Source organism: Pteronotus mesoamericanus, unplaced genomic scaffold (assembly GCF_021234165.1).
Source record: "Pteronotus mesoamericanus isolate MK-2021 breed Mesoamerican mustached bat unplaced genomic scaffold, CSHL_Meso_final contig_130, whole genome shotgun sequence".
Taxonomy (NCBI): Eukaryota; Metazoa; Chordata; class Mammalia; order Chiroptera; family Mormoopidae; genus Pteronotus; species Pteronotus mesoamericanus.
In genome coordinates, this window is record NW_026555060.1 from 1123358 (window position 1) to 1147764 (window position 24407).

At 35.7% G+C, this 24407-nt stretch overlaps 1 protein-coding gene across 1 annotated transcript in view; it reads left to right on the forward strand.

The window, feature by feature from the left end:
- MOB1B (MOB kinase activator 1B) overlaps window positions 1-23120 on the forward strand; it is a 37024-nt gene extending 13904 nt beyond the window's left edge. The window contains exons 2-6 of the mRNA XM_054591406.1: window positions 10660-10826; window positions 14071-14164; window positions 17427-17560; window positions 20178-20341; window positions 22884-23120. Of these exons, the coding sequence (XP_054447381.1) occupies window positions 10660-10826; window positions 14071-14164; window positions 17427-17560; window positions 20178-20341; window positions 22884-22961 (637 nt within the window). The 3' untranslated portion in view covers window positions 22962-23120. The remainder of the gene's footprint in view (window positions 1-10659; window positions 10827-14070; window positions 14165-17426; window positions 17561-20177; window positions 20342-22883) is intronic.
- Window positions 23121-24407: the final 1287 nt, after the last annotated feature.

The following is a 24407-nucleotide window of genomic DNA, read 5'->3' on the forward strand; positions in this document are numbered from 1 at the left end:
TTCATATGTTGAAATCATTATGCCCCATGTGGTTGGTATTAGGAGGTGGAGCCTTGGGGAAGTGATTAGGTCATGAGCGCTCCACCCTTGTGATTGGAGTTAGCATCCTTATAAAAAAAGACCCTATAGAGTTTCAAATTTTCATAGCCCCTTCCATCAAATGAGGATTTGAGGGTAGAGTGAGAAGTGGCCAGTTTCCTGGATGAGAGCATTTATTAGTACCCAACAATGCTGGAACCGTGATGTTAGATTTCTAGCATCTTCAAACTGTGAGAAGTAAATTTCTGGTTGTTTATAAGCTACTCAGTTTGGTATTTTTGTTTTAGCAGCCTGAAGGAACTAAGACGGGAATAAAGTGTGGATTGGTGCTTCATACATATCCATGCATATAAAAGTGCATATATGTGTAGTCATTCATTATACCTTTTTAAGTTATAATTTCATATATTGCACATTTGTTGTGTGACAGCTACCTCAGAATTAAGATACTTTAAATGTGTTCATTTAATTTTCATAATGGTCCTGCGAAATTGGTGATGTTTCCAATTTTTTAATTGTAAGCTTAGAGAAGTTGTATAATTTGTCCAAGATTTCATAACTAGTAATTTACAATGACAGGATCTGAAACTGAGTCTTTATTCCAAGTCCTGTACCTTTTCCTCTACTATATGTCAGCCGCCATATTATATTAGGGAGTGGAGTTACAAAAATGAAGATGACAGGCACAGCCTCTCATTTAATAAACACATAAATATACACATAAGGTGTTACAGGTGCTTCAAGCTATAGTAAGACACATGAGAGGATGGACAGGTTTTCATGAAAGGTTAGGAAAAATTTGTATAAAAGAAGTGATGTTTAAGCTCTCTAGATGTTTCTTGGTTGAAATATCAGTATATTTGTAATTCCTGCCAATTCAGTTGCCAGGTTCATGTTCATTCTGAGCTCTGCATATGCAGGCTTTGGTTTCCTCCTTTTAACAATCCAGCCCATTGATAGGATTTTGAAATTGGAGTTACGCTGTTGCATGGAAATCACGCAGGCATTTGACTATGGGCACTTACTAAAATCTCCTGTGGTTTCAGTACCTGTTTACTGTCTGTAATAATGAATTTAGTGCTGGGCAAAGGAAACTACTGGCTATACCTGACTCAAAAGCTCAGAGAGTGATTGGAGAGGAGTAATTAAACTTGAGTGCCTTCATCTGTAGCTGAGATAATGGCTCAGGTAACATCACAGGTGTAGAAACTAATTGGCCTTTGCATGTGAAGTGCTTTATTATTTTCTAAAGATTAGATTATAAAACTTTATGTGGTATTAAATAAACAGGGAATTGGCTAACCTTCTTCCTGTTCTTGTATGAAGTCACTGAGTTACACTTTATAAAATTGAAGTATAATGAACATACTGTAAATTGAGAGGCAACGCAGTTAGCAGTTTGACGTATTAGAGCAGAATTCCCTAATATGGTTAAAGAGCAAGATGTTAAAATGTGGAAGAAAAGCTTCCATAACTAAAGATGTTTGGGAAACCCTGAGCTAAGCCATACACAATTTTCTTTACTATAGGACTTCTTATAGCTTATAAAATACTTATTTTAATAATATACTAGTGTACCATTTAGCACTGTGCTAACCAGTGAGGATACCAACATTATTAGCCTTCTTCAGTGTAATCTCTCCTCTGTACTTGAGGCCTGTATGTATAACTTCCTATCTAACATATCTGTTTGGATGTCTGATAGGTTTCAACAAGTTAATGTGTTCAAAACCCATGTCCCCATGCCGATCTCAATTAAAGAGTCCATTTTCTACGTACTTAAGACTAAAAACCTAGACATCATCCTTGTTTCTTCTTTACCACTCTCCACAAATCATGACATCCAATAGTGAGTCCTGCCAGTGCTGCCTACAAATAAATACTGGAATCTGTCTTCATCTTTTCACCTCTGTGAATCCAAGCCATCATTCTCTCTTTGTAGTAGTTTCCTAACTGGCTTATCTGTTTCCTCCTTTGCCATCCTCCCCATCCATTCTCTACATGACAACTAGAATAATCTTTTTTTAAAAACACTGAGTCATGTTACTACTTTTGGTTTTTAATAAAATCCCCAATGGATTCCCATTTTTTCTTAAAATGATAATCTAAATTCCATACTTCGGCCTCTAAAATCTTAGGTAATATGGTTCTACCAGCCTTTCTGATTTTTTTCTTATACCACTATTTCAATGATTCATGATGCCCTAAGTCACAGTTACCTTTTAACCTCTACTCCTAAGAAACTTGCTTTCGCACTATATCCCGTAAGTCCGGATGACTCTTCCTTCTTCTCCAAACCTTCACATATTGGCTCCTTCTTGCCTTTCTGGCACTGGGGAGGCCTTCTCTAACCACCTAATCTAATATACTGCCTTGTCACATCACATTATTTGTCACATCATTCTGTTACTTTCATCATGGCGCTTACCTGTACTCAGTAGTGTTGTTTTTTTTTATTTTGGTTTATATTGATTGATTGATTTGGAGAGTATGTTTATTAAAGTGGGGACAGTGAAACAAGGAAGGGCCTAGGATAGAAGAAGCAACAGGAGAGAGCCTAAGTGGAGTTGCTTTGGCTCAGTGGGAAGTCAGAGGAAAGGGGGCCTTGGGAACAGTGTTCAGGGGGTGAGCCTCGGGTGAGCTGCCACTGCCCATTGTTCCCCTGCTTGTAAGACTTGTGGGAACCCTTAGAGTTTCGTTGTTGGTTTATTTATTTATTTATTTTGCCTCCTCTCCCTACCATGAGAGTAGAGATCTTATCTCTCTTGTTTAGTGCTGTGAACTTCCAGGGCTTAGGACAACTACTTAGAATGTAGAACTGTTGTCAGAATATGCTAGTTGGATGAAAGAATGCAAAAGTGAATAAGTGGGTAAAAAAACTGACTTATAGAGGTGTAAGGTGCATTATTGTGAGGCTATTTATTTTTTGAATAGTAAAGATTTGAAAAAAAATTTAATTGAGCTATACTGTAAAAATTTACATACCATAAAATTCATCCTTTAAAGTGTACACTTTAGTGGATTTAGTATAGTCACAGAGTTGTGCCACCATCATGACAATTCTAGAACATGTTTATTGCCCCTCAAAGAAACCCTGGATCATTAGTAGTCATTCTTCAGTTCTTCTCCAGCTCCTGGAAACCACTAGTCTACTTTCTGTCTCCATGAATTTGCCTTTCCTGACATTTCATATAAATGGAATCACTTAATATGTGATACTACATATTTTGTATCTTGGTTCTCTTCACTTATCATAATATTATTAATATTCACCTGTGTTATAGCATGTGTCAGTATTCCATTCCTTTTTATGGCTGAGTAATATTCCAGTGTATAGACATACCATATTTTATTTATCCATGCTTCAGTTTATGGATTTTTGGGTTGTTTCTACTTTTTGACTCTATGAATAATGGTGCTATGCACATTACTATACAAATTGTTTTTGGACATATTTTTCAGTTTTTGGGGGAATATACTTAGTCATTTCCCCTCCCTTCCAACTGATTCTCTCCCTGGCAAGCATTGACCATTTTACTGTCTCTATAATTTTTCCAGAATGTCATGTATTTGGAGTCATACACTATGTAGACTTTAAAGACTGACTTCTTTCACTTAGCAGTATTCAGTTAAGGCTTATTCATGGTTTGTTTGGGTTTTTTGTGGGGTTTTTTTTTTTTTTTTTTTTTGGTGACTCAATAGCTCATTTCTTTTTATTATTGAACATAAGGTTCCACTTTATGGATGTACCACAGTTTGTTTATTCATTCATCTATTGAAGGCATGATTAAAGTTGATATAAACATTCACAGCTGGGTTTTTTTTGTGGACATAGGTTTTCAAATCAATTAAGTAAATACCTAAGAGTAGGATTGCTGGATTGTATGGCAATAATATTTTTAGCTTTGTAATGAATGCCAAACTATCTCCCAGAATGGCTGTTCAATTTTACTTTTGCATTCCTTTCAGCAATGAGTGAGTCTGCATCCTCATCAGCATTCGGTATTGTCAGTTTTGTAGATTGTAGCCATTTCAATAGGTGTGTTTTCTTTCTTTTTTTTTCAAATAGATTTCCAATTTCTTGCTTCTTTTTCCCTCCTTCTGGCACCCCTATAAAGTGAATGTTGGAACACTTGAAGTTGTCCCAGAGGCTCCTTACACTTTCCTTGTTTTAATCTTACCATAATTCCTCAGTTTCTGATCTGCTGACAACCTTCTGCCTTGCTTTCCAGGAATATGGAGGATTTTTTACTCTCCTATCATAAACAATAACAGCAACAGCACCACTAATAAAAATAATGATTTAAAGGGGATATTAGGCAGAAATGTAAGATATGTTTATTCAGATTGCTAACTTTCTTGAACCAAGATTGTCTTTTTGAGAACAGGGTGGTGATTACCAGAGGGAAAGTGGGATGGGAGCAGGTAGTAGAGGTAAAGTGGGAATAAATGGTGATGGAAGGAGACTTGACTTTGGGTAATGAACACCCAATACAATATACAAGTGCTGTATTATAGAATTGTACACTTAAAACCTATATAATTTTATTAACCAATGTCACCCCAGTAAATTCAATAAAAAGAAAGAGAAAAGATTTTCTTTTAGGTACTTGCAGTTTTTAGCTTTATTATTTTTGTAGAATACATTCTACTTGATTTCAGTAATTTTTAACATGTTTTCTGGTGTATAATTACCTTTCTAAAAGCATAAGTGTGTTTGGCAACCTTTGAGGGGATTTGCTCTCTAGTGTAATTTTATTTTACGTTAATGGTAGTACTAAAAATTCATCTAGATGAGGTGTGAGGAGAGGAAATGGAATTAGGTAGCTTGAAGATTTTTTTAAAATGTGCCTACTAATAACTCAGTATAAATTAGACTTGTGGTGTTTCATAAGTGACTTGATTAAACTGTAGTCCTATAGAGGGAAAATTATTACAAATAATTTGATAGAAGATAAAGGTAATCATCATGTAGTGTTGGGGAGTGGATAAAAGAATGGGCTTTAGATTTTCTTTTTTTATCCTCACCTGAGGATATGCTTATTGATTTTAGAGGGGAAGGGAGGGAGGAGAGAGGGAGAGAAACATCCATGTGAGAGAGTGAGTACCTTTGATCAGTTGCCTTTCATACGTGCCATGACTGGGTCATGCAACCTAGGCATGTGCCCTGACCAGGAATGGAGTCCATGACCTTTCAGTTTGTGGCAGGATGCTCCAACCAACTGAGCCACACAGGCGAGTGTGAGCTTTAAAGATTTAAATTCTAGATTTAAATTTTGGCTCCTAAATTCACTACTTTTCTAATCTTGAGCAAATTATTAAGGTCTGTCCAGAAAAAGTCTAGCCATTGTTAATATGAGAGCAATATCGATGTAAACTGGCAGCCAAGGAGAGTGGACTGGAATGCGCATGTGTGAACAAATGATGACTTCACTGCACTAGTCAGTGGGGGCGGTAGACACCATTGAGCATGTGTACTGTGTGGCCAATGCATTCAAAATGACTGAGTAGAGCAAAGTTATCTGCCTCAAATTTTGGCATCTGAACATCCCAGGCGACTTATCCCCCTTCAGCCAGATTTTGCGCCCTGAGACTCCTGGCTTTTACTAAAACTAAAATCACCTTTGAAAGGGAAGAGATTTTTAGACCAATAGTGAGAGTCAGGAAACTACGCTGGGGCAGCTGATGGTGAATGGGAGAATGGTGTGAGGTCCTAAGGTGCCTACTTTGAACGGGACCAAGATGTCATTGTCCCATGTACTATAGTTCTTGTATCCTGTACCTTCAGTAAATGTCTATTTTTCATTACATGGCTGGATACCTTCTGGACAGACTTCATACTTGAAGCCTCAGTTTAGTTACTCAGAAAATAATAGCATGTACATCATAGAGTTATGAAGACTAAATGAGATACTGCATGTAAAATACTTCTGAGCATAAAGCCTGCCGTAAATATTAGTTTATGTTAATCATCATCATTACTGTCCTGATGAGGAGTTTTCAGCCTGAAGTTGACTAGAACTATCAATTAGTAAGTATTTATGAAGTACGTTATCTCTAATATTGGATTTTAGACCTATGGAAGGAGCTACTGATGTTTATGACAGGTTGGTACCAATGGTGGAGCAAAAAGAACTAATATTAGCCGAGTTCTTATCACAGTGTTCAGTGGTAAGGTAGCTATTATTTCTACTTTGTCAATGAGGAAGCTGAGGCTTGGTAATATTAAGTAACTTGTTCAAGAAAATAGCCTGTTGTTGAATCCCACTTCTGCCATTTAGCTGTGTGGTCGGATTAATTTGCTTAACCTTGAAGGAATAGGACTATTGACTCAAATAAATTAATGTTAATTCGTTTTTAATTTTAAATATATTGACATGTTCTTCAGTGTCAAAATATAGATATCTATTTTACTTACTCCTACTACTGCCCGTTTTTGAGTTCTCTATAAATCTTCCCCACCCCCCAGTTCCTTCAGCTTTAAGATTCTCTCCTCCAATTTAGAAAATACCAACTTCGTTGATAGTTGGATTGAAAATAAAGGATTAAAAGTAAGGGTAATGATGGATGCGATAGTGTTGAGAGGGGAAGAACTGGCATATGGGAGTTAACGTAGGTGTCACTACAGGGCCTGATCTGTTTTTTAGGGTTTCAAAGAGGAAATAAATGATGCTGTTGAAATTTACAAATGTTAGCTCAAATTGGATGGGTAATTATAAGGGATGAGTGCTCAGAGTTTTCCCTTAGGGCTCAGCCACCCTGTCTTGCTCTAGAAATTAATTGGCCTTCAAATATGAGTAAGAGCACTCGGGAAAACAAATCTGAAAAAACCTCAGGGTAATACTATGAATTATCAATACATCACCCCTCATGTGTAATATATCATTCACATTCTAATCAAAAAGCTGTAAATTCTCATGTAATGATGATATTGTGTTGGGAGCTATTCAAGCAAAATTAACAATTGTATTCCTGTTTTTTTGTTTATTTTTTTTAAAGATTTTTATATATTCATTTTTAGAGAGAGAGGACGGGAAGGAGAAAGAGCGAGAAACATCCATGTGTGGTTGCTTCTCTTAGGCACCCTACTGGGGACCCATCCCACAACCCAGGCGTGTGCCCTGACTGGGAATCCAGCCAGTGAGCCTTTGGTTCACAAGCTGGCGCTCAGTCCACTGAGCCACACCAGCCAGGGCTGTATTCCTATTTTCTAAAACCAAAAAGGTATATAGCTACTTTCATACATTGCTAATGGAATTGTACAAGGGTACAGTTTATTTGGGGATAAAAATAGGCCTTATATAAAATTTAAAAATGTACATGCCCTTTAGCACAAAAGTTTTACTTCCAGGAGTTTATCCTTTATATATGCTTATGCACAAGGATATTTACTGCAGCATTGTTTCTGGTAACAAATGACTAGAAACCACCTAAGTGTTTATCAGTGGATGACTAGTTAAAAAAAAAATAGACACACACACACAGATATATCTGTATAAGGCAATACTATTCAATCTTTAAAAAGAATAAGTAGATCTGCTTCTACCTTAAAGTGAAAAACAATATTTAGTATATTTAGTATGCAACGATTGTGTAAAAACAGAAACATTCTTACGCTTGTGTAGGCATAGACTCTGGAAGGATATGCAAGATATTTCTTCTGAGATTCCCCTTGATACACAGATTTCTTCTGAGATGGGTGGGTAGAAGGGCAGCATCCTCTCTGTTATCAAAATGTTTTTGAATATTTGTATCAAATACCTTAAAATGCCATGTGAAACATATGTATTTGGCCATACATTGTTGCTTAAGAGCTTGCATTCATTGATGAAGACTTTTGTGTTCATGCTTTGGTGTTTGTGCTTTTGAATTAGAGTACTCTGTCAGTTGGCCTTTTGATCTAGAAATCAGGAGCAGTATCGAGTGCCTCTTTTAGGGTAGGGTGGGTACTGGTAGAAGTTTTAGGTAGCAGGTGAAGAAAAAGCTGAATATAGTTTTTAAAAAAAAATTAAAAAATATAGAGTATTGAAATGATTAGGTTATTCTGCCTAAATAAAACAGAAGAGCCAGAAAACAAAATTAGCTGGAGAACTTGAAAGCATTTTGGAAGTATGAATGTACATAGAAATGAGGAACAGGAAGGGAGTCGAAAGTCCACAGGGAACTAAAACCATTTTATAAACATTATCTCATCTCTAAATTATACCCTTTTGTAAAAAGTTATTTTCCAGACTTTCAAAACCAAAGAAATTGAAGCCCAGATGACATTTTGTGGTTTCCTATGTAAATAAGAAGAAAATGCAAAATGAGGACTAGAACCTTGTTTTCTTGGTTTTCCAATCTAGCCCCACAGTTATTCTGAGATCACCTGAATTTTGATATAGGTATAGCAACAAAAAACAAGACGAACATTTTTTAAAAATTCTATTTTGAACTTGATGTGTAAAAGCACTTGTTTCGGAAGGTTTTATCTTTCTGCGTCCACTGTTAGGAGATGAAGGTCGGAATGGACATTGAAAGAAAGCTTTGGACACTGTACTACCATTTGTTTTTACCAAGTCATTCTGGTTCAGGAAAAGAAAGGATAATGAAAATATTAACATTTGCACAGCATTTTACAGTTTTAAAAGTTTTTTTCACGAATATTATTTTCTCATTTTGCAGTTCTATGATACAGATTGTGTTGATGTTTTGTTATCAATATTTTTATTAGGCTTTTGCTGTTAAAAAAAAATAGGGTCAAGAAAGTTGGGTAATTTGCCTGAGATAACATAGCTGATAAGTGTCCAAGCTAGCCTTTACAAAACTGAATTCAAATTTATTTTTTTTCTTTTTATCCAACCATAAAGTCTTATGAGGTAGATTTATTTAGCTTTGTGGGAACTGATTCTGGATGGGTCCTTGATCAAGAAAATATTTGGAAGCCTAAAACCTCAGGGCAGAGTGGTTCAATAAGTAAATGGCTGCGGGGGGCGGGGGGCGGGCAGGTGAGGCTCTGTCCTCCCCAGTGCAGGCACAGCGGATGTCTTTGTAGTTCTCACGTAGTCTGCCAGCTCTTTACAGAGCAGCTTGTCCCCTCTTCAGCTGCTGCATTTGTGAGCTGTGGGCCAGTTCTAGGGAGTGTACTGAATTTACACCCTGCCTGAAGTCACGTGTCAGATTTGTTAAGAGAGCTTTTTTTTTTAATTAATCACACATAAATTAGTAAAATGTCATTTTGTAAAAAATTTTGGTGAAATTTGTTTCTTACACTAAATTTTTCTAGGGTAAAAAAGCAGGAAAATGAAATAAGCCTCACTCAAGCTCTGTGATGATAATGATCCTCTATGCTGGGAGAGAATTTTGATGTTTAATGTGGTATCTGATTAAACTGAAGAAGAGTTTCCACACAGTCAGGATCCAGAGCCTGATGGTGTCTGATGTTTGACTTTTGGATTTACTCTTAATGCAATGGAAAACCACTGAGTTTTAAGCAGAGGGGTAACATCATTTGATCAGTGTTTTTAAAGAGATATCTTGGCTCTTAGTGTTAGAGCAAGAGCATCAGTTTACTCTTAAACGCCTGAGCAGAGATTCACTTTTAAATGAGAATGCCATTAACTTACAGGGAAAAATACCTGTCATTAATTAGATATTTGGGTTGACTGGTAGATTCTTAGTTTGTCTCAGGTCCTCAAAACTTTCTAAAAGCTCCTCAGGTGATTATAAAATCAGCCAGGGTTGAAAACTACCACTTTATGTTGGGGAACAAGGAAGAGATCTTGGGGTTGAGTTTTGGAGAAGGTAATAAGTGAAAAGCTATAGAAAGCTTGGAAAGTTTAACTTTTGTTTATCTACCCTTTTCAAAACTACACTTTTGTATTCATATGTTCAAATGCCTAAATGTTTTGGTGGTATGAATTTAGTAACATTAAACTTTATGGAATTCTAACCAAGACTCTTAATTCTTTACCTTCTGTTCCTTTTCATATGGAGAGGGAAAGGGCATATTAAAAAGGGATGACTATGATATAGTACAATTTGATAAGAACTTGCCAGCATTAACGGAGAATCTGTCTCTTAAAACTTTAAAAATTATTCTAAAACTAGTTTCATTTAATCCATTTAAAAATACATCTGACATTTGAGCAAACCAGTTATTAATGTCTAGTTACTTATCTGTATACCTAGAATTCTGGATTAGGATTGCTGATGCTTCCTATAACTGGATAGAAGAACATGTAGCTTTTCTTCCTTGCTCTTAGATTATTGTGTTTTATTGATATAAAATTGTATCTTTATGCTTTGTATATGAAGGAAACAAATTATTTCTATAAGATGAGAGACTTAAGGGGTGAAAGGGAATAAAATAGCTAGGTTATGAAAAAAGTAATTTTCTGTTTTTATAAATTACAACCTATAGGAGAAGGTTTATAGGAGTCTTGGATATCAAATCCAGTACAGCAAATCCAGTTACAGCAATTATAATGCTGGGATTTAATATAGCCAATACAAGTTAGGGTTGTTTATTTGTGGACATTTAGGATCACCTCTGTGTTATTTTATTCAGTGATATAGTGTACTTGACTCTGTTGAAAGTTATGCCTTAAATATTGAAATGCCTGTCTTCTCTCTTCATAGTGGTAGTCGCTCCTCTAAAACATTTAAACCAAAGAAGAACATACCGGAGGGTTCTCACCAATACGAGCTCTTAAAGCATGCAGAAGCCACACTCGGCAGTGGCAATCTCCGCATGGCTGTGATGCTTCCTGAGGGAGAAGATCTAAATGAGTGGGTTGCAGTGAACAGTAAGTAGCCTTTCTGTTTCCCAGAAGATTCTAAGTTAGGGTAGAAGCCTCATTGTAGGTGAGTTTTGGGGTGCTGTCTGTTCTAGGATCTAGTTAGCAATCTAATATCACAATATAGTGATACCTCAATCCACTTTAGCCTTTATGTTATTTTATTTCTGAATATGAGTTTTGGGAAATTCTTGTCTCCTGTTACAATGACATACAAAGCATAGATTTATCATCTTCAGGGGAAAAAATGATAACAGCAACTAATATTTATGAAACACTAATTATGTGTTTAGCACTCTGCTATCCTTTCTACATGGATTATTTTATTCCATATTTACAGCCTCATGATGTAGGTACTATTATTATCCCATTTTAAGACAGACAAGGAAGCTGAGGCAGAAAGATTAGTAATTTGCCTAGGTCATGCCACTCTTCAGTGCCAGAGCCTCGGCTTTAATAGAGAGCTATAGAATTTTAGAGACTGCACTTTAACCACTACGATAAATTGCCTCTCTCAGTAGCCTATTTAGTTATGCTGATTATGCTATTTTTTTTTAAAAAAAGACAATTCACTAGTGATTTATGAAATTATTTTTTTAAAGGTTCTTTTTTTTTTTAAGATTTTATTTTATTTATTTTTAGAGAGGGGAAGGGAGGGAGAAAGAGAGGGAGAGAAACATTAATGTGTGGTTGCCTACTGGAGACCTGGCCTGCAAACCAGGTATGTGCCCTAGACTACGAATCGAACTGGCAACCTTTTGATTTGCAGGCTGGCACTCTATCCACTGAGCCATACCAGCCAGGGCGATTTTTGAAATTATTAACGTATATTTATGAGACATTCTTAGCATCAAAGAAGAAAAACATATAAGTTAAAAAGTAAATATATTTTTGGGAATTAAGCCATTGAAAGTTGGGGAATAAAAGTGGTACTTTTAATATTCAGGTTTTTTTGGCATTAGTGAAGAAATTAATAGAATTTTATACTTGGAAGACTTTTATATGAACCTTGTAAAAATAAAATGAAATTTAATTGAGAACATACACTATACATCTAAGCTTTGTTTAAGGAAAAAACAAAACCACAGTATTTCTTTTTGTAATATTTGATGGTATCTTACTGCAATTGAAATATATCATGGGATTTATAAATTGAGCTGCCACCCACTAATTAGTTTTAGGAACTTAAAGGATTTTACTGAGATGTCTGAAAACCTTACTATGACAGTATTTGCATACGAGCAGTATTTATTCTAATGTGGTTATTTCCCTGGACCCAGAGAGTTTAGTTACTAAAGAAATAAAATGATTTTTGCTTTATCGGTAACACCCAGCTTATCTATAAAATGGTTCTGTGACACTTCAAAGACAATATTTAGAAGAAATGTCCAATTTATTATGTACATTCTTTTTTTGTACTTATTTGTGCCTTTTTTGTGGCATTGGTGCCATTTATTTAAGAATTCACTGATTTTAAAAATCTAAGGAGGGCACCCTAGAGCTTTTTACTTGTATGTATAAAAGCAGATCATCATTTTCTGTCTTTATTCTCTCTCAGTTGCTAGAACAGATTATCAGTACTACTGAAATGCCTAGAACTTCAGGAACTTCTAAAATTTCACAGGCATTTTGCAACTATAGCCAGACAAGAATTACTTTGAATTGGAGCGTCAGAACATCCCCTTAAAGCTGATAATTCTGCCTTGAAAGTACAGCATTTAACTGAAGTATTGGATTCTAAAGTTTTTCTTATTTATAGAAATCTTCCCAAATGACACTTGATGACGTGAATAAGATTTGAGGCTAGATGTTTCCACTCACTGACAGTGATTAAATAAACATTTTGGATACATAAAAGAGAGAAGGGAATTTGTTGATAAGATTGGCATCTTAATGGCTTTTTGGCTTCAGTTCCCTTGCCAGATGAAGATGGTAGAAGATGGGAAATCTCTACAAATTCAACAACTAGTCTCACAGCCAGAAACCAGAGCCGAGTTTTGAACATTCTTCTGCTAGAAAGAGTGATAGCTTAACGAAGAAAGAAAGAAGGTTCAGGGTTCTTGGAAAAGCCAGATGGATGGTTTATAAATAATTTATGTGGCACTGAATCCTGAGGCCAGATCTTGATATGTGAAAGGAAACTAATATTTATTAAATGCCCATTTAATGGCAGGCATATTTTTTTTAGTGCTCGATAATAAACTCAATTTTAAAAGTAGGAAACTGAGGATCAGGGAGATTAAGTAATCAACTGGTAAGTATAGGAGTTGGGATTCAGACTTGCATTATTTCAGAGCCATAGGTTGTCCTCGGTTCTTGTGGGTTCTTGTGGAGGACAACTTAAGAATTATTAAATTGCAATCATTACTTAGTAAATCTTGGCTCTTTGTGAGGTAGGAGAGCAGAGGAAAACTTGTGCAATTAAATTTAGTATAATGTTTATTATTGCTCTACTTTCATCAACAGTTATGTTCCATGTAAAGTTTTCTTTTTCTTTGCTCTAGAAAGTCTGAATTGAAAAAGCAAAGTGCTGGTCATGGGTAATTAATGGGATGAAAAGGTATTTTGGGATTATAAATAAAGAGATAAAGAGGAAGGGGGGGCAGATCTCAAAGTCACCATATATAGTATTTGTCCATAAATATTGGAGGAGGGGCAAAGTATGTTGAAACTAAAAAGTTGAACACTAATATAAAGAAATCTGAACAGTCATGTTAATATCAGATACAGTAGACTTCAAGGCAAAAAAAAAAAACCAAAGAGGAAGATATAAAAAATGACAAATGGTTCAGTTCACAAAGACATTCTGGAAATGTTAGCAGAAGATGGTTCCAATATATGACATTCTGAATTTAGGTGTTTTTAATAATATCTCAAAAATAAAATCAGTTGACTGAACTAACAGAAGAAATAGACAAATGCACAGAGTTAAACATTCCTCTTTTAGTAATGGATAGAAAGAGAGGATAAAAATCAACCAGGAATTGGAAGAATTTGAGCAACATGATCGACAGACTTGACCTGATGAACACCTGGTCTCAGCACCTCAGATTATACACATGTGCATTTTCAGAAATAGAAATGATTGAAATCACGTAACAAACAGTCTTTGACCATAGTGGAATTTAGCTAGAAATCATTAACAAAAACTAGGAAATCTGTTTATGTTTGAAAAGAACACAGATAAATCTAGGTTTTGCTTGAGTAAAGTTAAAACTTAATATTTTACTTATGACTGATATTTGCTTTACAGCCGTGGATTTTTTCAATCAGATCAACATGCTTTATGGAACAATCACAGATTTCTGTACAGAGGAAAGTTGTCCAGTGATGTCAGCCGGCCCAAAGTAAGATGTGGTTTATGATCAGTTCTCATTTTTACTTTATTTTACAGTTCTTAGAAAAGAAGAAAGTTTCTGACCATATAATTTGTGCACTAAGCATCTCCTTCACTGGTTTACCAATGAGTAATATATTAAGTTCAGATTCTTAGCCTGAGCTTCATCACCCTTCCTACATTGTTCTCCATCCTGCCTTTCCCTTTAACTTACTCATCTCCTCTGGTCTATCCAGACTAGATTACTGGAAGTGCCTTGCTTGCTAGTCCCTCCATTACTTATACTCTGAAAATTTGTTCATTCTGTTCTCCTGGATATTTTTCTTTTCTTACCATCCTCCTCTTACCATCTTCTGCTAACATTTCCAAAAATCTTACCCATCTTCAGGGGCCACCTCAGGTGCTTCCTTCTCCATGAAACCTGATTTCTTCAGACTGATGTGATCTTTCTATTTAACAGTTTTGTCTTTTTATTTCTTTGTTACATTATAATTATATTATTTATGTGTCTAACTTAACCTGTTAGATTCGTTCTTCTTTTAAATCTCTTTTGATGCAAAAACAATGTCTACCGTCTAGTTACCACTCTGTAAATGCTGCTTGGATCAATACATTTTTGAAACTGACTTTTGTTGTTACTATGGCTGATAAAAACAATGCCAGCACCGTTTATTCAGTGCTACCTAAATGTAAGGGCTTTATACAGCAAACCTGTCAGATAAGAAAACTATTGTTATTCTCATTTTACAGGAAAAGAAATTGAGTCTGAAAACAGCTAAGTAACATGTCCAAGGTCCTGTTATCCAGAAAAAGAACCAGGATTAAAGTCCAGGACTCTTTGATTTGCCTGTACACTTAATTCCTACATTGTATTATTTTCTTATAAGAAAAATTAATTGATATTTATAAATTATATATAGATTTTGTTTTTAGTGCTGACTTTAAGTATATTCTCTCCCCCCAATTATAAACAAAGTAAAAATATCAAAACAAAACTCTCCAAACTTACTAGTGCTTAGAAATATTATCATTAAAAGTAGTGACCTTAGATTGCTAATCACTCATTGTGCTAATGCTCTCATTGCTCAGAATATTTTTTGTAACTTTTAAATTACAGTGTCAGTCAGATCACTAGCTACCCAAGAGATTCAATTTTATTACTTCATAGTCATTATTTATTTATTGACAAAATTTACATGTTGAACAACATATTATCTAGAGTTGTTTACCTTATTCCTCAAATTGAGACTCACTGAGTTTAGATGTATCTCAGAATCTAGTCCTTTTAAAAAGAACTGACAGTTTACCATCCTCAAAGATGTTCAAAATAATATATTTTGATTATTTTCTAAGGTAATTTTTTGAAAAATAACGTTTTCAAACTATTTCAGACTTTGAAACTTCAAATAATTTTAAGTGTACAGAAAAGTTACCAAAACAGCATAAAGAAGTCTCACATCCTTTTTTACCTAGACTCTCCAGTTATTAACCTTTTACTGCATGCTTCATCACCCACACTGTGTAGTCATTAATACTAATCTTTTTTTGAACCTTTTGAGCAAATTGTAGACATTATACCCCTTTACCCCAACATATTCAATTGTGTATTTTCCAGAAACAGGGATACTCTTCTACACAACCAGCACAGAAACCCTCCGAACCACTTCCTCCATTTCATAGACACCATCTGCATTTCATCAGCTGTCTCAGTAATATCTCAGTTTTTAATTTCCGGTCAAGGATCCTGTCTATGAACATGTATTGCATTTATTTGACCTATCTCTTTAGGTACCTTCAATCTGGAATAGTTCCTCATTCTTTCCCTGTATTGGCCTTTGTTCATAAAAGAGTTATCTTAGCAGACCTGACTACGATCTCTTGAAAGCCCTGCCTCCAGGGTTGGCCCTTGATGGCATCTTCCAACTTGTATTTCTGAAGAATTCCCACAACCCTAACAGTTAAGAGTGGCTTACTGTGCCTAAACTGTACAAATGGTATGGCTTATGCTTTTCTTCTGGGCATCTGGAATTTTAGTGGGTCATGGAGGTGGTGTCTTCTTGACTATCCCCCTGAATAAAAACCCGGACTCTTAAGTCTCTAATGAACTTCTCTGGCAGACAGTTTTTAGCATGTGATAGCACAGTTCAGTCCTTGGGGAATAAGGGTAGCCTGTGTGACTCCACTGGAAGAGGACTCAGAAGCTTGCTCCTGGTTTCCTCCAGACGTTGCTCAGTTTGCCTTTCCTTTTTGCTGATTTTGGTCTGTGTTCTTTCACTGTAGTAACTCATACCTGTGAGTATGATTATATGCATTCTTGACAGGAACCCACAAAAATGATACTTCTTTTTTCAATGGATCATATCAGGAGGCCCACAATGTTGGCAGTGCCATCACTGGTGATGTTAACCCTAATTACCTTATCAAGTTAGTGTCTGCAAGGTGTCTTCATCTCAACTTTGTCATTTTCTCCGCCTTTGTAATTGACTAGTATTTTATTGGGAGGTTTTCTGATATGACATCAATATTTCGTTCCTGTGAATTAGGGAGAATTATTGCCCCTTAGGGAGGCAATATTTCGTTCCTGTATAATTAGGGAGAATTATAGGAAGAATGTACGTAATTCTTCAAAACTTATAAGGCATGGTATCTCCATAAAGATACTGCAGAAATGCGCCCTGGCCAGAGGCAACCAGTCTATGTTCCTCTCTCTTCCATCGATGTTTCTCTCTCCCCCTTCCTTTCTCTCCAAAAGCAAATTTGGAAATTTTGGGGAAAAAAATTGGGGGGAAAAAAAAAGGCCTCAGAAAGAATAAAAAAAAAAGATGCTGCAGAAATGAAAAACAATCTTCCTCTCTTCCTTGAGAAATATCAAGGAATAATAACAACCATAAAAATTAAGGATGGTCATCATTGAAGTGGGAAGTAAGCTAGGTTTTCTATTATGGCAATGCATGATTCTAAAATATAAATTTTATATATGAGGGAAAGCTATATAATAAAATTAAAACATGGGAGGAGAACATAGGAACACAAAACATGAGTTTGATGAGATCTGCTTAGGTTGGATTGTGATAAATGAAAAGTAGTTCAGTAGCCATTTGAAAACATTACATTTAAATGCCAATTGTAAAAATCTTTATTTGGAGGAATGGATTATTTAAAATATGCCCTGTATACATTCATAACACATATACGTGTATACTATAAAAAATATACACACTGTATATAGGTATATACTAATATTCTGTGTGCTTTTTATTTTTCCAATGCAGATATGAGTATCATTGGGCAGATGGAACAAACATAAAGAAGCCGATCAAGTGCTCGGCGCCCAAGTATATTGATTACTTGATGACTTGGGTTCAGGACCAGTTGGATGATGAAACACTATTTCCTTCAAAAATAGGTGCAGTAGTTTTGCGTAACTGGAATCCGTCATGATTTATCTAATTTTTTATATTTCTAGAGCTTATTTTCTCTCCATTCCAGGAACCATACTAGGTTACCGTATTTATCAAGATATTTCTAATCTTATACATTTAAAGCCTCCTATCTTTTTTATACCAATTTATAATGATTGTTAAGGTAAGCCTCCCTGTTTTTTAAACAATGAAAAGATCAGCATAAGTCAGATAGTAACAAAATTTGGCCTGTGGTATGGAAAAAAAGAGACTGGATATTGGGTAGGCAGTCAATATCATCTTCAGCAGTCATATCCATTTCTTGTTTAGGGAAGGAGTTTATATGACTTATATCCAGTTTTACATTATATTTGTGGCAAAGAGGGAGTTTGAATTTATGACCCATGGTGTGAATTTTATAGACTGAAATCAGGCTGGGTGAGAAGAAAACAAGACTTGAGGGGTTGGCCTGTTACCACTTGAGTGACTATTGCTTTTTCATATTTGTTCTTAAGAGCTGGCCTTTCAAGTAGAAATTATTCACATCTAGACAGTTCATAAGATTTTACCTTTTCAAACTTCTTATAACTGTGTTTTCTGAAAAAATTAAGAATTTGCTTTTCTCACAATAACTTTTTGACTATATTTCATGCTTTTAGTTTTTGGCAGATGGGTATGTGGAGGAGACAGTAATGTAAATAGTTGTTATTACTGACTGTTTTAAACACATTTATTTTTTAAAATTTTTAAAAAATTTTATTTATTTTTTGAGAGGGGAAAGGAGGAAGAGAGGGGAAACATCAATGTGTGGGTGCGTCTCATGCACCCCTTTCTGGGGACCTGGCCCGCAACCCAGGCATGTATCCTGACTGGGAATCAAACCAGCGATCCTTTGGTTTGCAGGCCAGCGCTCAATCCACTGAGCCACACCAGCCAGGGCTAAACACATTTACTATATGCTGTCACTGCCTTGGAGCATCTCTAATTAAAGGTCTATTTTTCATGGCTGCTTTATTTATGTACATCATAATGGTTTTGGATAAATGCCCTCACCTTATCTTTTATTCCCCATAATTTTTAACTTTTAATTTTGATCCAATTTTAGACTTTTAAAAAATTTGCAAGAATTATGCAAAGAATCCCTATATATCTTTCAGGTTCTTTAGTTGCCTCCATTTTACCACATTTGCCTTCTCTTTCTCCTTCCTTCTCTTCCCAGACATTCTTTCATTTTCCTAAACTACTTGGGAATAAGTTGCATATATGATGCCCTTTTATCCATATGTGCTTCAGTGTGTATTTCCTTAGAAAATCACAGTATAACTATCAAAATCAAGAAATTAACAGTGATACAATTATCTAATTTACAGACCTTATTTGGATTTTTAGATTTTTCCAATAATATCCTTTAGAACAAGAAAAATTTTTATTTTTAAAGTATACTTTATTGATTATGATATTACAATTGTCCCATTTTTTTCTCCCCTTTATTCACATTCACCTTGCACCCCACCCCCCACCAGCATTCCCCCACCTTAGTTCATGTCCATGGGTTGTACACGTAAGCTCTTTGGCTTCTCCATTTCTTACACTATTCTTCTTTCCCCTGTCTATTTTGTGCCTACCCTTTATGCTTCTTCCTCCCTGTACCTTTTCCCCCAATCTACCTGCTTCCCTTCCCCTCTGATAACCCTCCATGTGATCTCCAAGAGCAAGAGAAAATTTTTAACATTTTCTTTTCAATCAGTTGTCAAGTCTTATTAGCCTTCTCATTAATGTGGCATATGCACACATTGGTCTTTTGTGGACTTTCATGACACTGATATTTTTGAAGAGTATATAGGCCTGCTATTTTATTTAATGTCCCTTTATTTTGGTTTATGTTATGTTTTCTTGTGATCTCTATAATATTTTTAAACGAGCAATAGGTAATATGATGACACTGAACACAGTAGTACCAGTATTTAGCTTGTGTTTTGCTAGTCTGGGTTATTTAGCAAGAGCAACAAAATATATGGAATTTTGTATTATTCTAGGGGTTTTTTTTGTTTGTTTGTTTGTTTTGCTTAATGCTGTAAAAATGCTGTAATTCACAACAATGAGCCCGATTGACCAGAGATTGCAGCTGTTTTTCAGGATAAATGTAGACCTGGAGTTGTAACGAAATAATTCCTATAGAAAACAATTTTAAAATATATTGCAAGCGTTTGAACAAAAATGAGCATAGTTAATACATTATTTGTGTTTAGCATATATTTGTATTAATATATTATGTTACAAAATATAAGGATCTGAGTGTGAGTTTTAGCTCCATTATCATCTTAGGCATTCATTTGTTTCATTTTAGTAAAGTGTTGGTATGAAGCCTGAAGGGCTATATTGAAGACTAGTTCTTATTCCATAGAAGTTTTGATAACAAAACAAAACAAAAAAAAGAAGTTTTGAAGTTTATTTTCTTTCATGATATGTTGAGAACTTCTGAAAAGTACAGTGGGTATATTAAGTAGTAACTCATGAGTACTTCTTTTCAACCTTATCTTGGTGATTTATGTCGCCATTTGCTGACAAACTCATATTGCCTGTCTCTTGTTAATAGATTGAGGTTGTTTATCTATTTACTAGGGGTCCCATTCCCGAAGAACTTCATGTCTGTGGCAAAAACTATACTCAAACGCCTCTTTAGGGTGTATGCGCACATTTATCATCAGCATTTCGACCCTGTGATCCAGCTTCAGGAGGAAGCGCATCTGAATACATCTTTCAAGCACTTTATCTTTTTTGTTCAGGTAAGTTTGATTGGGAGGCCTTTTTTTGTTCAGTAAAAGCAGTTTACCTACAGTTTTCTGAGGTAAAAACTGTATTCATACTGTAAGGATAAAACTTGCTTTATCTCTCTAGTCTTCTTTTCTATACTTGCCATGATGATAAGGACTGCCTTTTGTTTCTGAATTTCATTCATCTTCACGCTGGTGGCATGAAGGTCCAAATAAGATGGCTTTGAGAATTCTTGCCTTGGATTTGTTTCGGTTAACAGGCTGATATGGAGGGGCCGAATAAGGAACCTGGCTGGTTTAGCAGACCCATAGATGAACTTGATCTCTTGAGCTTTTTAGCACTTCTCTTATTCTTCTTAACCCTCAATTCCTGGCTACCTTGGAATGTTTTTATATACTCTGTCCTGACAATGGGTTTTGAATGTCACATCTCCCCTCTCCTTTTTCTTTCTTCTTCTTTGAGCATTCTGAATAATTTTTAAATTAGGTACTGTCCACTATGTCCAAAGAAGGAAAATTGTCCCAAACAGTGTTGCTACTCCAGGAGGTCCATTAGTCTTTGATCTGACTCCTTAGTTGACCGGCTTTTTCTTTTCTTTTTATTCTCAGAACTGGCCTTCCAGGTGAGATTTAGAGGAATGAAGATAGTCTCACTGTGCTATAATAATTAGAGAACTAAGAGTCAGGAGTGAAAAATAGGGGGGAAAGATAAGCTAACCAGTTCCCCCCACCTCCTGCCCCCATTCGAGGTTGAGAATGGTTTATGGTAGGCAGGAGAAGTCCAAGGCTTGAATCTGTGTTGTTTTTGTATATCTTTGGGCATATACTTATAAATGCCTTTGCAATGACCCATCTCCACTAAAGAAAAACGTGTCTGTTTTCCTTCTCTACACACTTCTCACACTGAGGCACACTTTTTGTGTCTCAATTTCACCTGTATAAACACATATTAGGAGATAGTAACATGTCTAAAGTGTTGCTCTGAGCAATTACTTTACTATGGTATTCCATCTATCCATAGAAACAAAGAAAATGTTATCCTAGAGCTTGTATCTCTGTTTTGGTTTAGTCAGTGGTTTATGAAAGGATATTCTCCCACCAGAAGGGTTAGTTTTACCTTACTTTATGATCTTGAAATACACTGTATCTCCCAACTCTTAGCAAAGAGTAGGGGGTAGATACATGGCATTTACCACATCTGGGCCTATTTAGAGCTCAGGATACGGTTCCCTTCTTAAACGTGGGTCCATTAGTTATGCAGTATCAGCCCTTGATTGAATAAGCCCTTGGCCTCACAATTTAGAAAATCCTGCCCTGGCTCTTCTCCAGTTGTACTCCTCCCCACAGAGTGAGGAATCCACAGGGTGAACCACATACCTTCCCACGTCCCTTCTGTGTGTGCTTCTACCCCAGAATTCCCTGCCCACTGGTCCCAAGTCTGTTTCCAGGGTCAGCATGGATCTTTTCCTTGGGTCTCTTCTTTTGAGGGAAGGTCATACCTCTGATATGTGTACCTCTAGACCTAATGGGTAGCCAGATGGCAGCTGTTGGTGAGGGTGTGTTGCTTTGCCTGGATAAGCGAGACAAGGTGTCCACGCTCGTGTGTGAAGCCCCCTGAAGAGCAGGATGGAGCTGGCGGTTGGGAGACCAGCAAGGTTGCTGAGGGCCAGGGACTGTCTCTCCTCCTGTCACTACTTCACAGTGCAGAATTCTGAGGAGTCTTGAGAATTCTAAATTTGAATCTTTTCTCCTGGTCACTATAAAGGTATATTTTTGTAAAGGGAGGAGAATAGAACATGTTTTATTTAATAATCTATTAGCTTAATATAAAATTTAATAATTTAGTCATACTATATATATACATTTGTGTTCTTGGTCCACACCCCACAAATCTTGGTGGAAGGCTTGCTATTTAATGCCCCCTAATGCTTCCCCCCAGTACTTACTGCAGTGCTTAGCACATGATGGATGTTAATAAATCACTGAAATTGGGAGTTCAGAATGCCCTACCATGGCAGAAGATCAGAAGTATAGACAGCCTCTATTTATTATAGCTCAGTCAGGGGAAATCTATTCAGACTTGAACTTCAGAATGACACATCTCATGATAGCATGCAGAAATGTTAGTTTATAATATAAACTAATTCTTTTATTGTGAATTTGCCTGAGATGCTGGATGTTTTGGTCTCTAGTTAGTTCACTAAGTCTAAATGGCGCCCAAGTTATTCCTTTAACAGAGAGCAGCAATTCCCATTTATTGAGTGTTTACTTTGTGCCAGGGATTACTTGAAGTGGTTAACAGTATCACATTTAATCCCCACAATAATTTTATGAGGTAGGAGGATTTATCCTAATATTATTACATATGTAAAACAATATCAGAAGTGATTAAGTGATTTGCTTAAGACAGCTAGGGAATAGAAACTTAAAAAAAAGATTTTACTTTTGCTTACTGTAAAAGTTAATCTCCAGCCAGTATTAGTGGAAATCTGCTTTGGATTGAGATGTAAATAATGTTTTTGCTATTTCTTCTGCCTTTCTTTATCATGCATAGGAATTCAACCTCGTTGATAGAAGAGAACTTGCACCACTCCAAGAACTGATTGAAAAACTCACCTCAAAGGACAGATAAAGGATGCAGAACTGTTCCTTAAATGAAGTTGTGTGGAGTGTATTGGATTTCATTGTATTTTATTTTTATCTCAGTGGTTTTGTCTTAGGTTTGGGGGGCCTTGGGGGTTCTTTTTCCTTCATTCTGAATAAATAAAATTATATTCTATTGCTAGAGAAAGCCAAGAATCATTCTCTATACACTTGATAGGGGTAAATTTTCTCTTAGTGGCATATGGTATTTTTTTTAACTTGGTTTTGGTTACTTGTGGAATTTCTGATAATACTGTGTGTTGAAAGAAAATGCTTATTGATTGGACTGCTGATGGATGGGGTTTTGTGTTGTGTAAATGGTGGCCAAGTTTTGAAATCCCCAAAAGACTTATGTTTTTAAGTGCCTTGGCAGGCTCACTTCTGAGGTGCAAAGCACAGACATAGAACCAAACAGGGCTAGAAACAATATTAGATTACTACCCAGGGCACTTAACTGATTCATATATTAAAATATCTGTGCTAAAGCCATAGTTTACCTAAATTGGTGATCTCCAGTTTTTACTACATTGAAGAAACACAATTAGTCAAGTTGTGCGTGTAGAACATAAAAAAATTAGTAATACTTTAATTATTTTTTATATTAATGATGATTCTGTTCAACAAATGCATAAAGTCCTACAAGCAGATGTTTTTCCATCTCTTGATATCTGTGATGTTGAAACTTGAGGATGTTGAAATGAAATACCTATTACTGCATTTTGTCTTTCTACATGTTAACTGCACTGTAGGTGTGAATATTCAGGTTATATACAGGTTTGCCATCTTCAGAGGTGATGCTGAACTGTGAGGTTTCTTAGCAATTGCCAAATGAGCCATAAATCTGCAGAATCCCCCTCTACTATGAAGAAGTGGGGATAGGAGTGTGTATTTTGTTGGGGGGGGGTTAGTTTGTATGGGGACTTAGGAATGGAATTAAGTATGGGGAGTCAAGTTCAAGAAGGTCCTGTCTTAAAACCCTTGAATAGAATGGCATGAAGATTTTAATCATCAGTTTGTTATAAGCAGAGTCTTAGAGACTTCTTTTTTAGGAATCAACTTCCATGAGAAGTTAAAAATAAATTACTAATTTTAGGTGTTGATATTAAATACGGAACTCAAGGACTGTTTGGAGAAATTGACCACTTTCCACCATTTCCATTCAGTGAATGGAGCTGGTGTTTGCCTCTCATTTTTAAATGATACAGTACATTCTTTGCTTATTCTTGGCCCAATTTGAAGCATTCTTACTTCTGATTTTCCACTGTGAATGGAAATACTTTTCTTTGCAGTGATATCAAACAATGAAAGTGATAATTCAGTAGTTATTAACTTTATTTTCTGTGACTTTCTAGTGAATTATTCCCATAATAAATTCTGCAAATTAGTTTTTAAAATAAATATTAACATTTTAACTTCAGTTTTATTCTTGAGATAT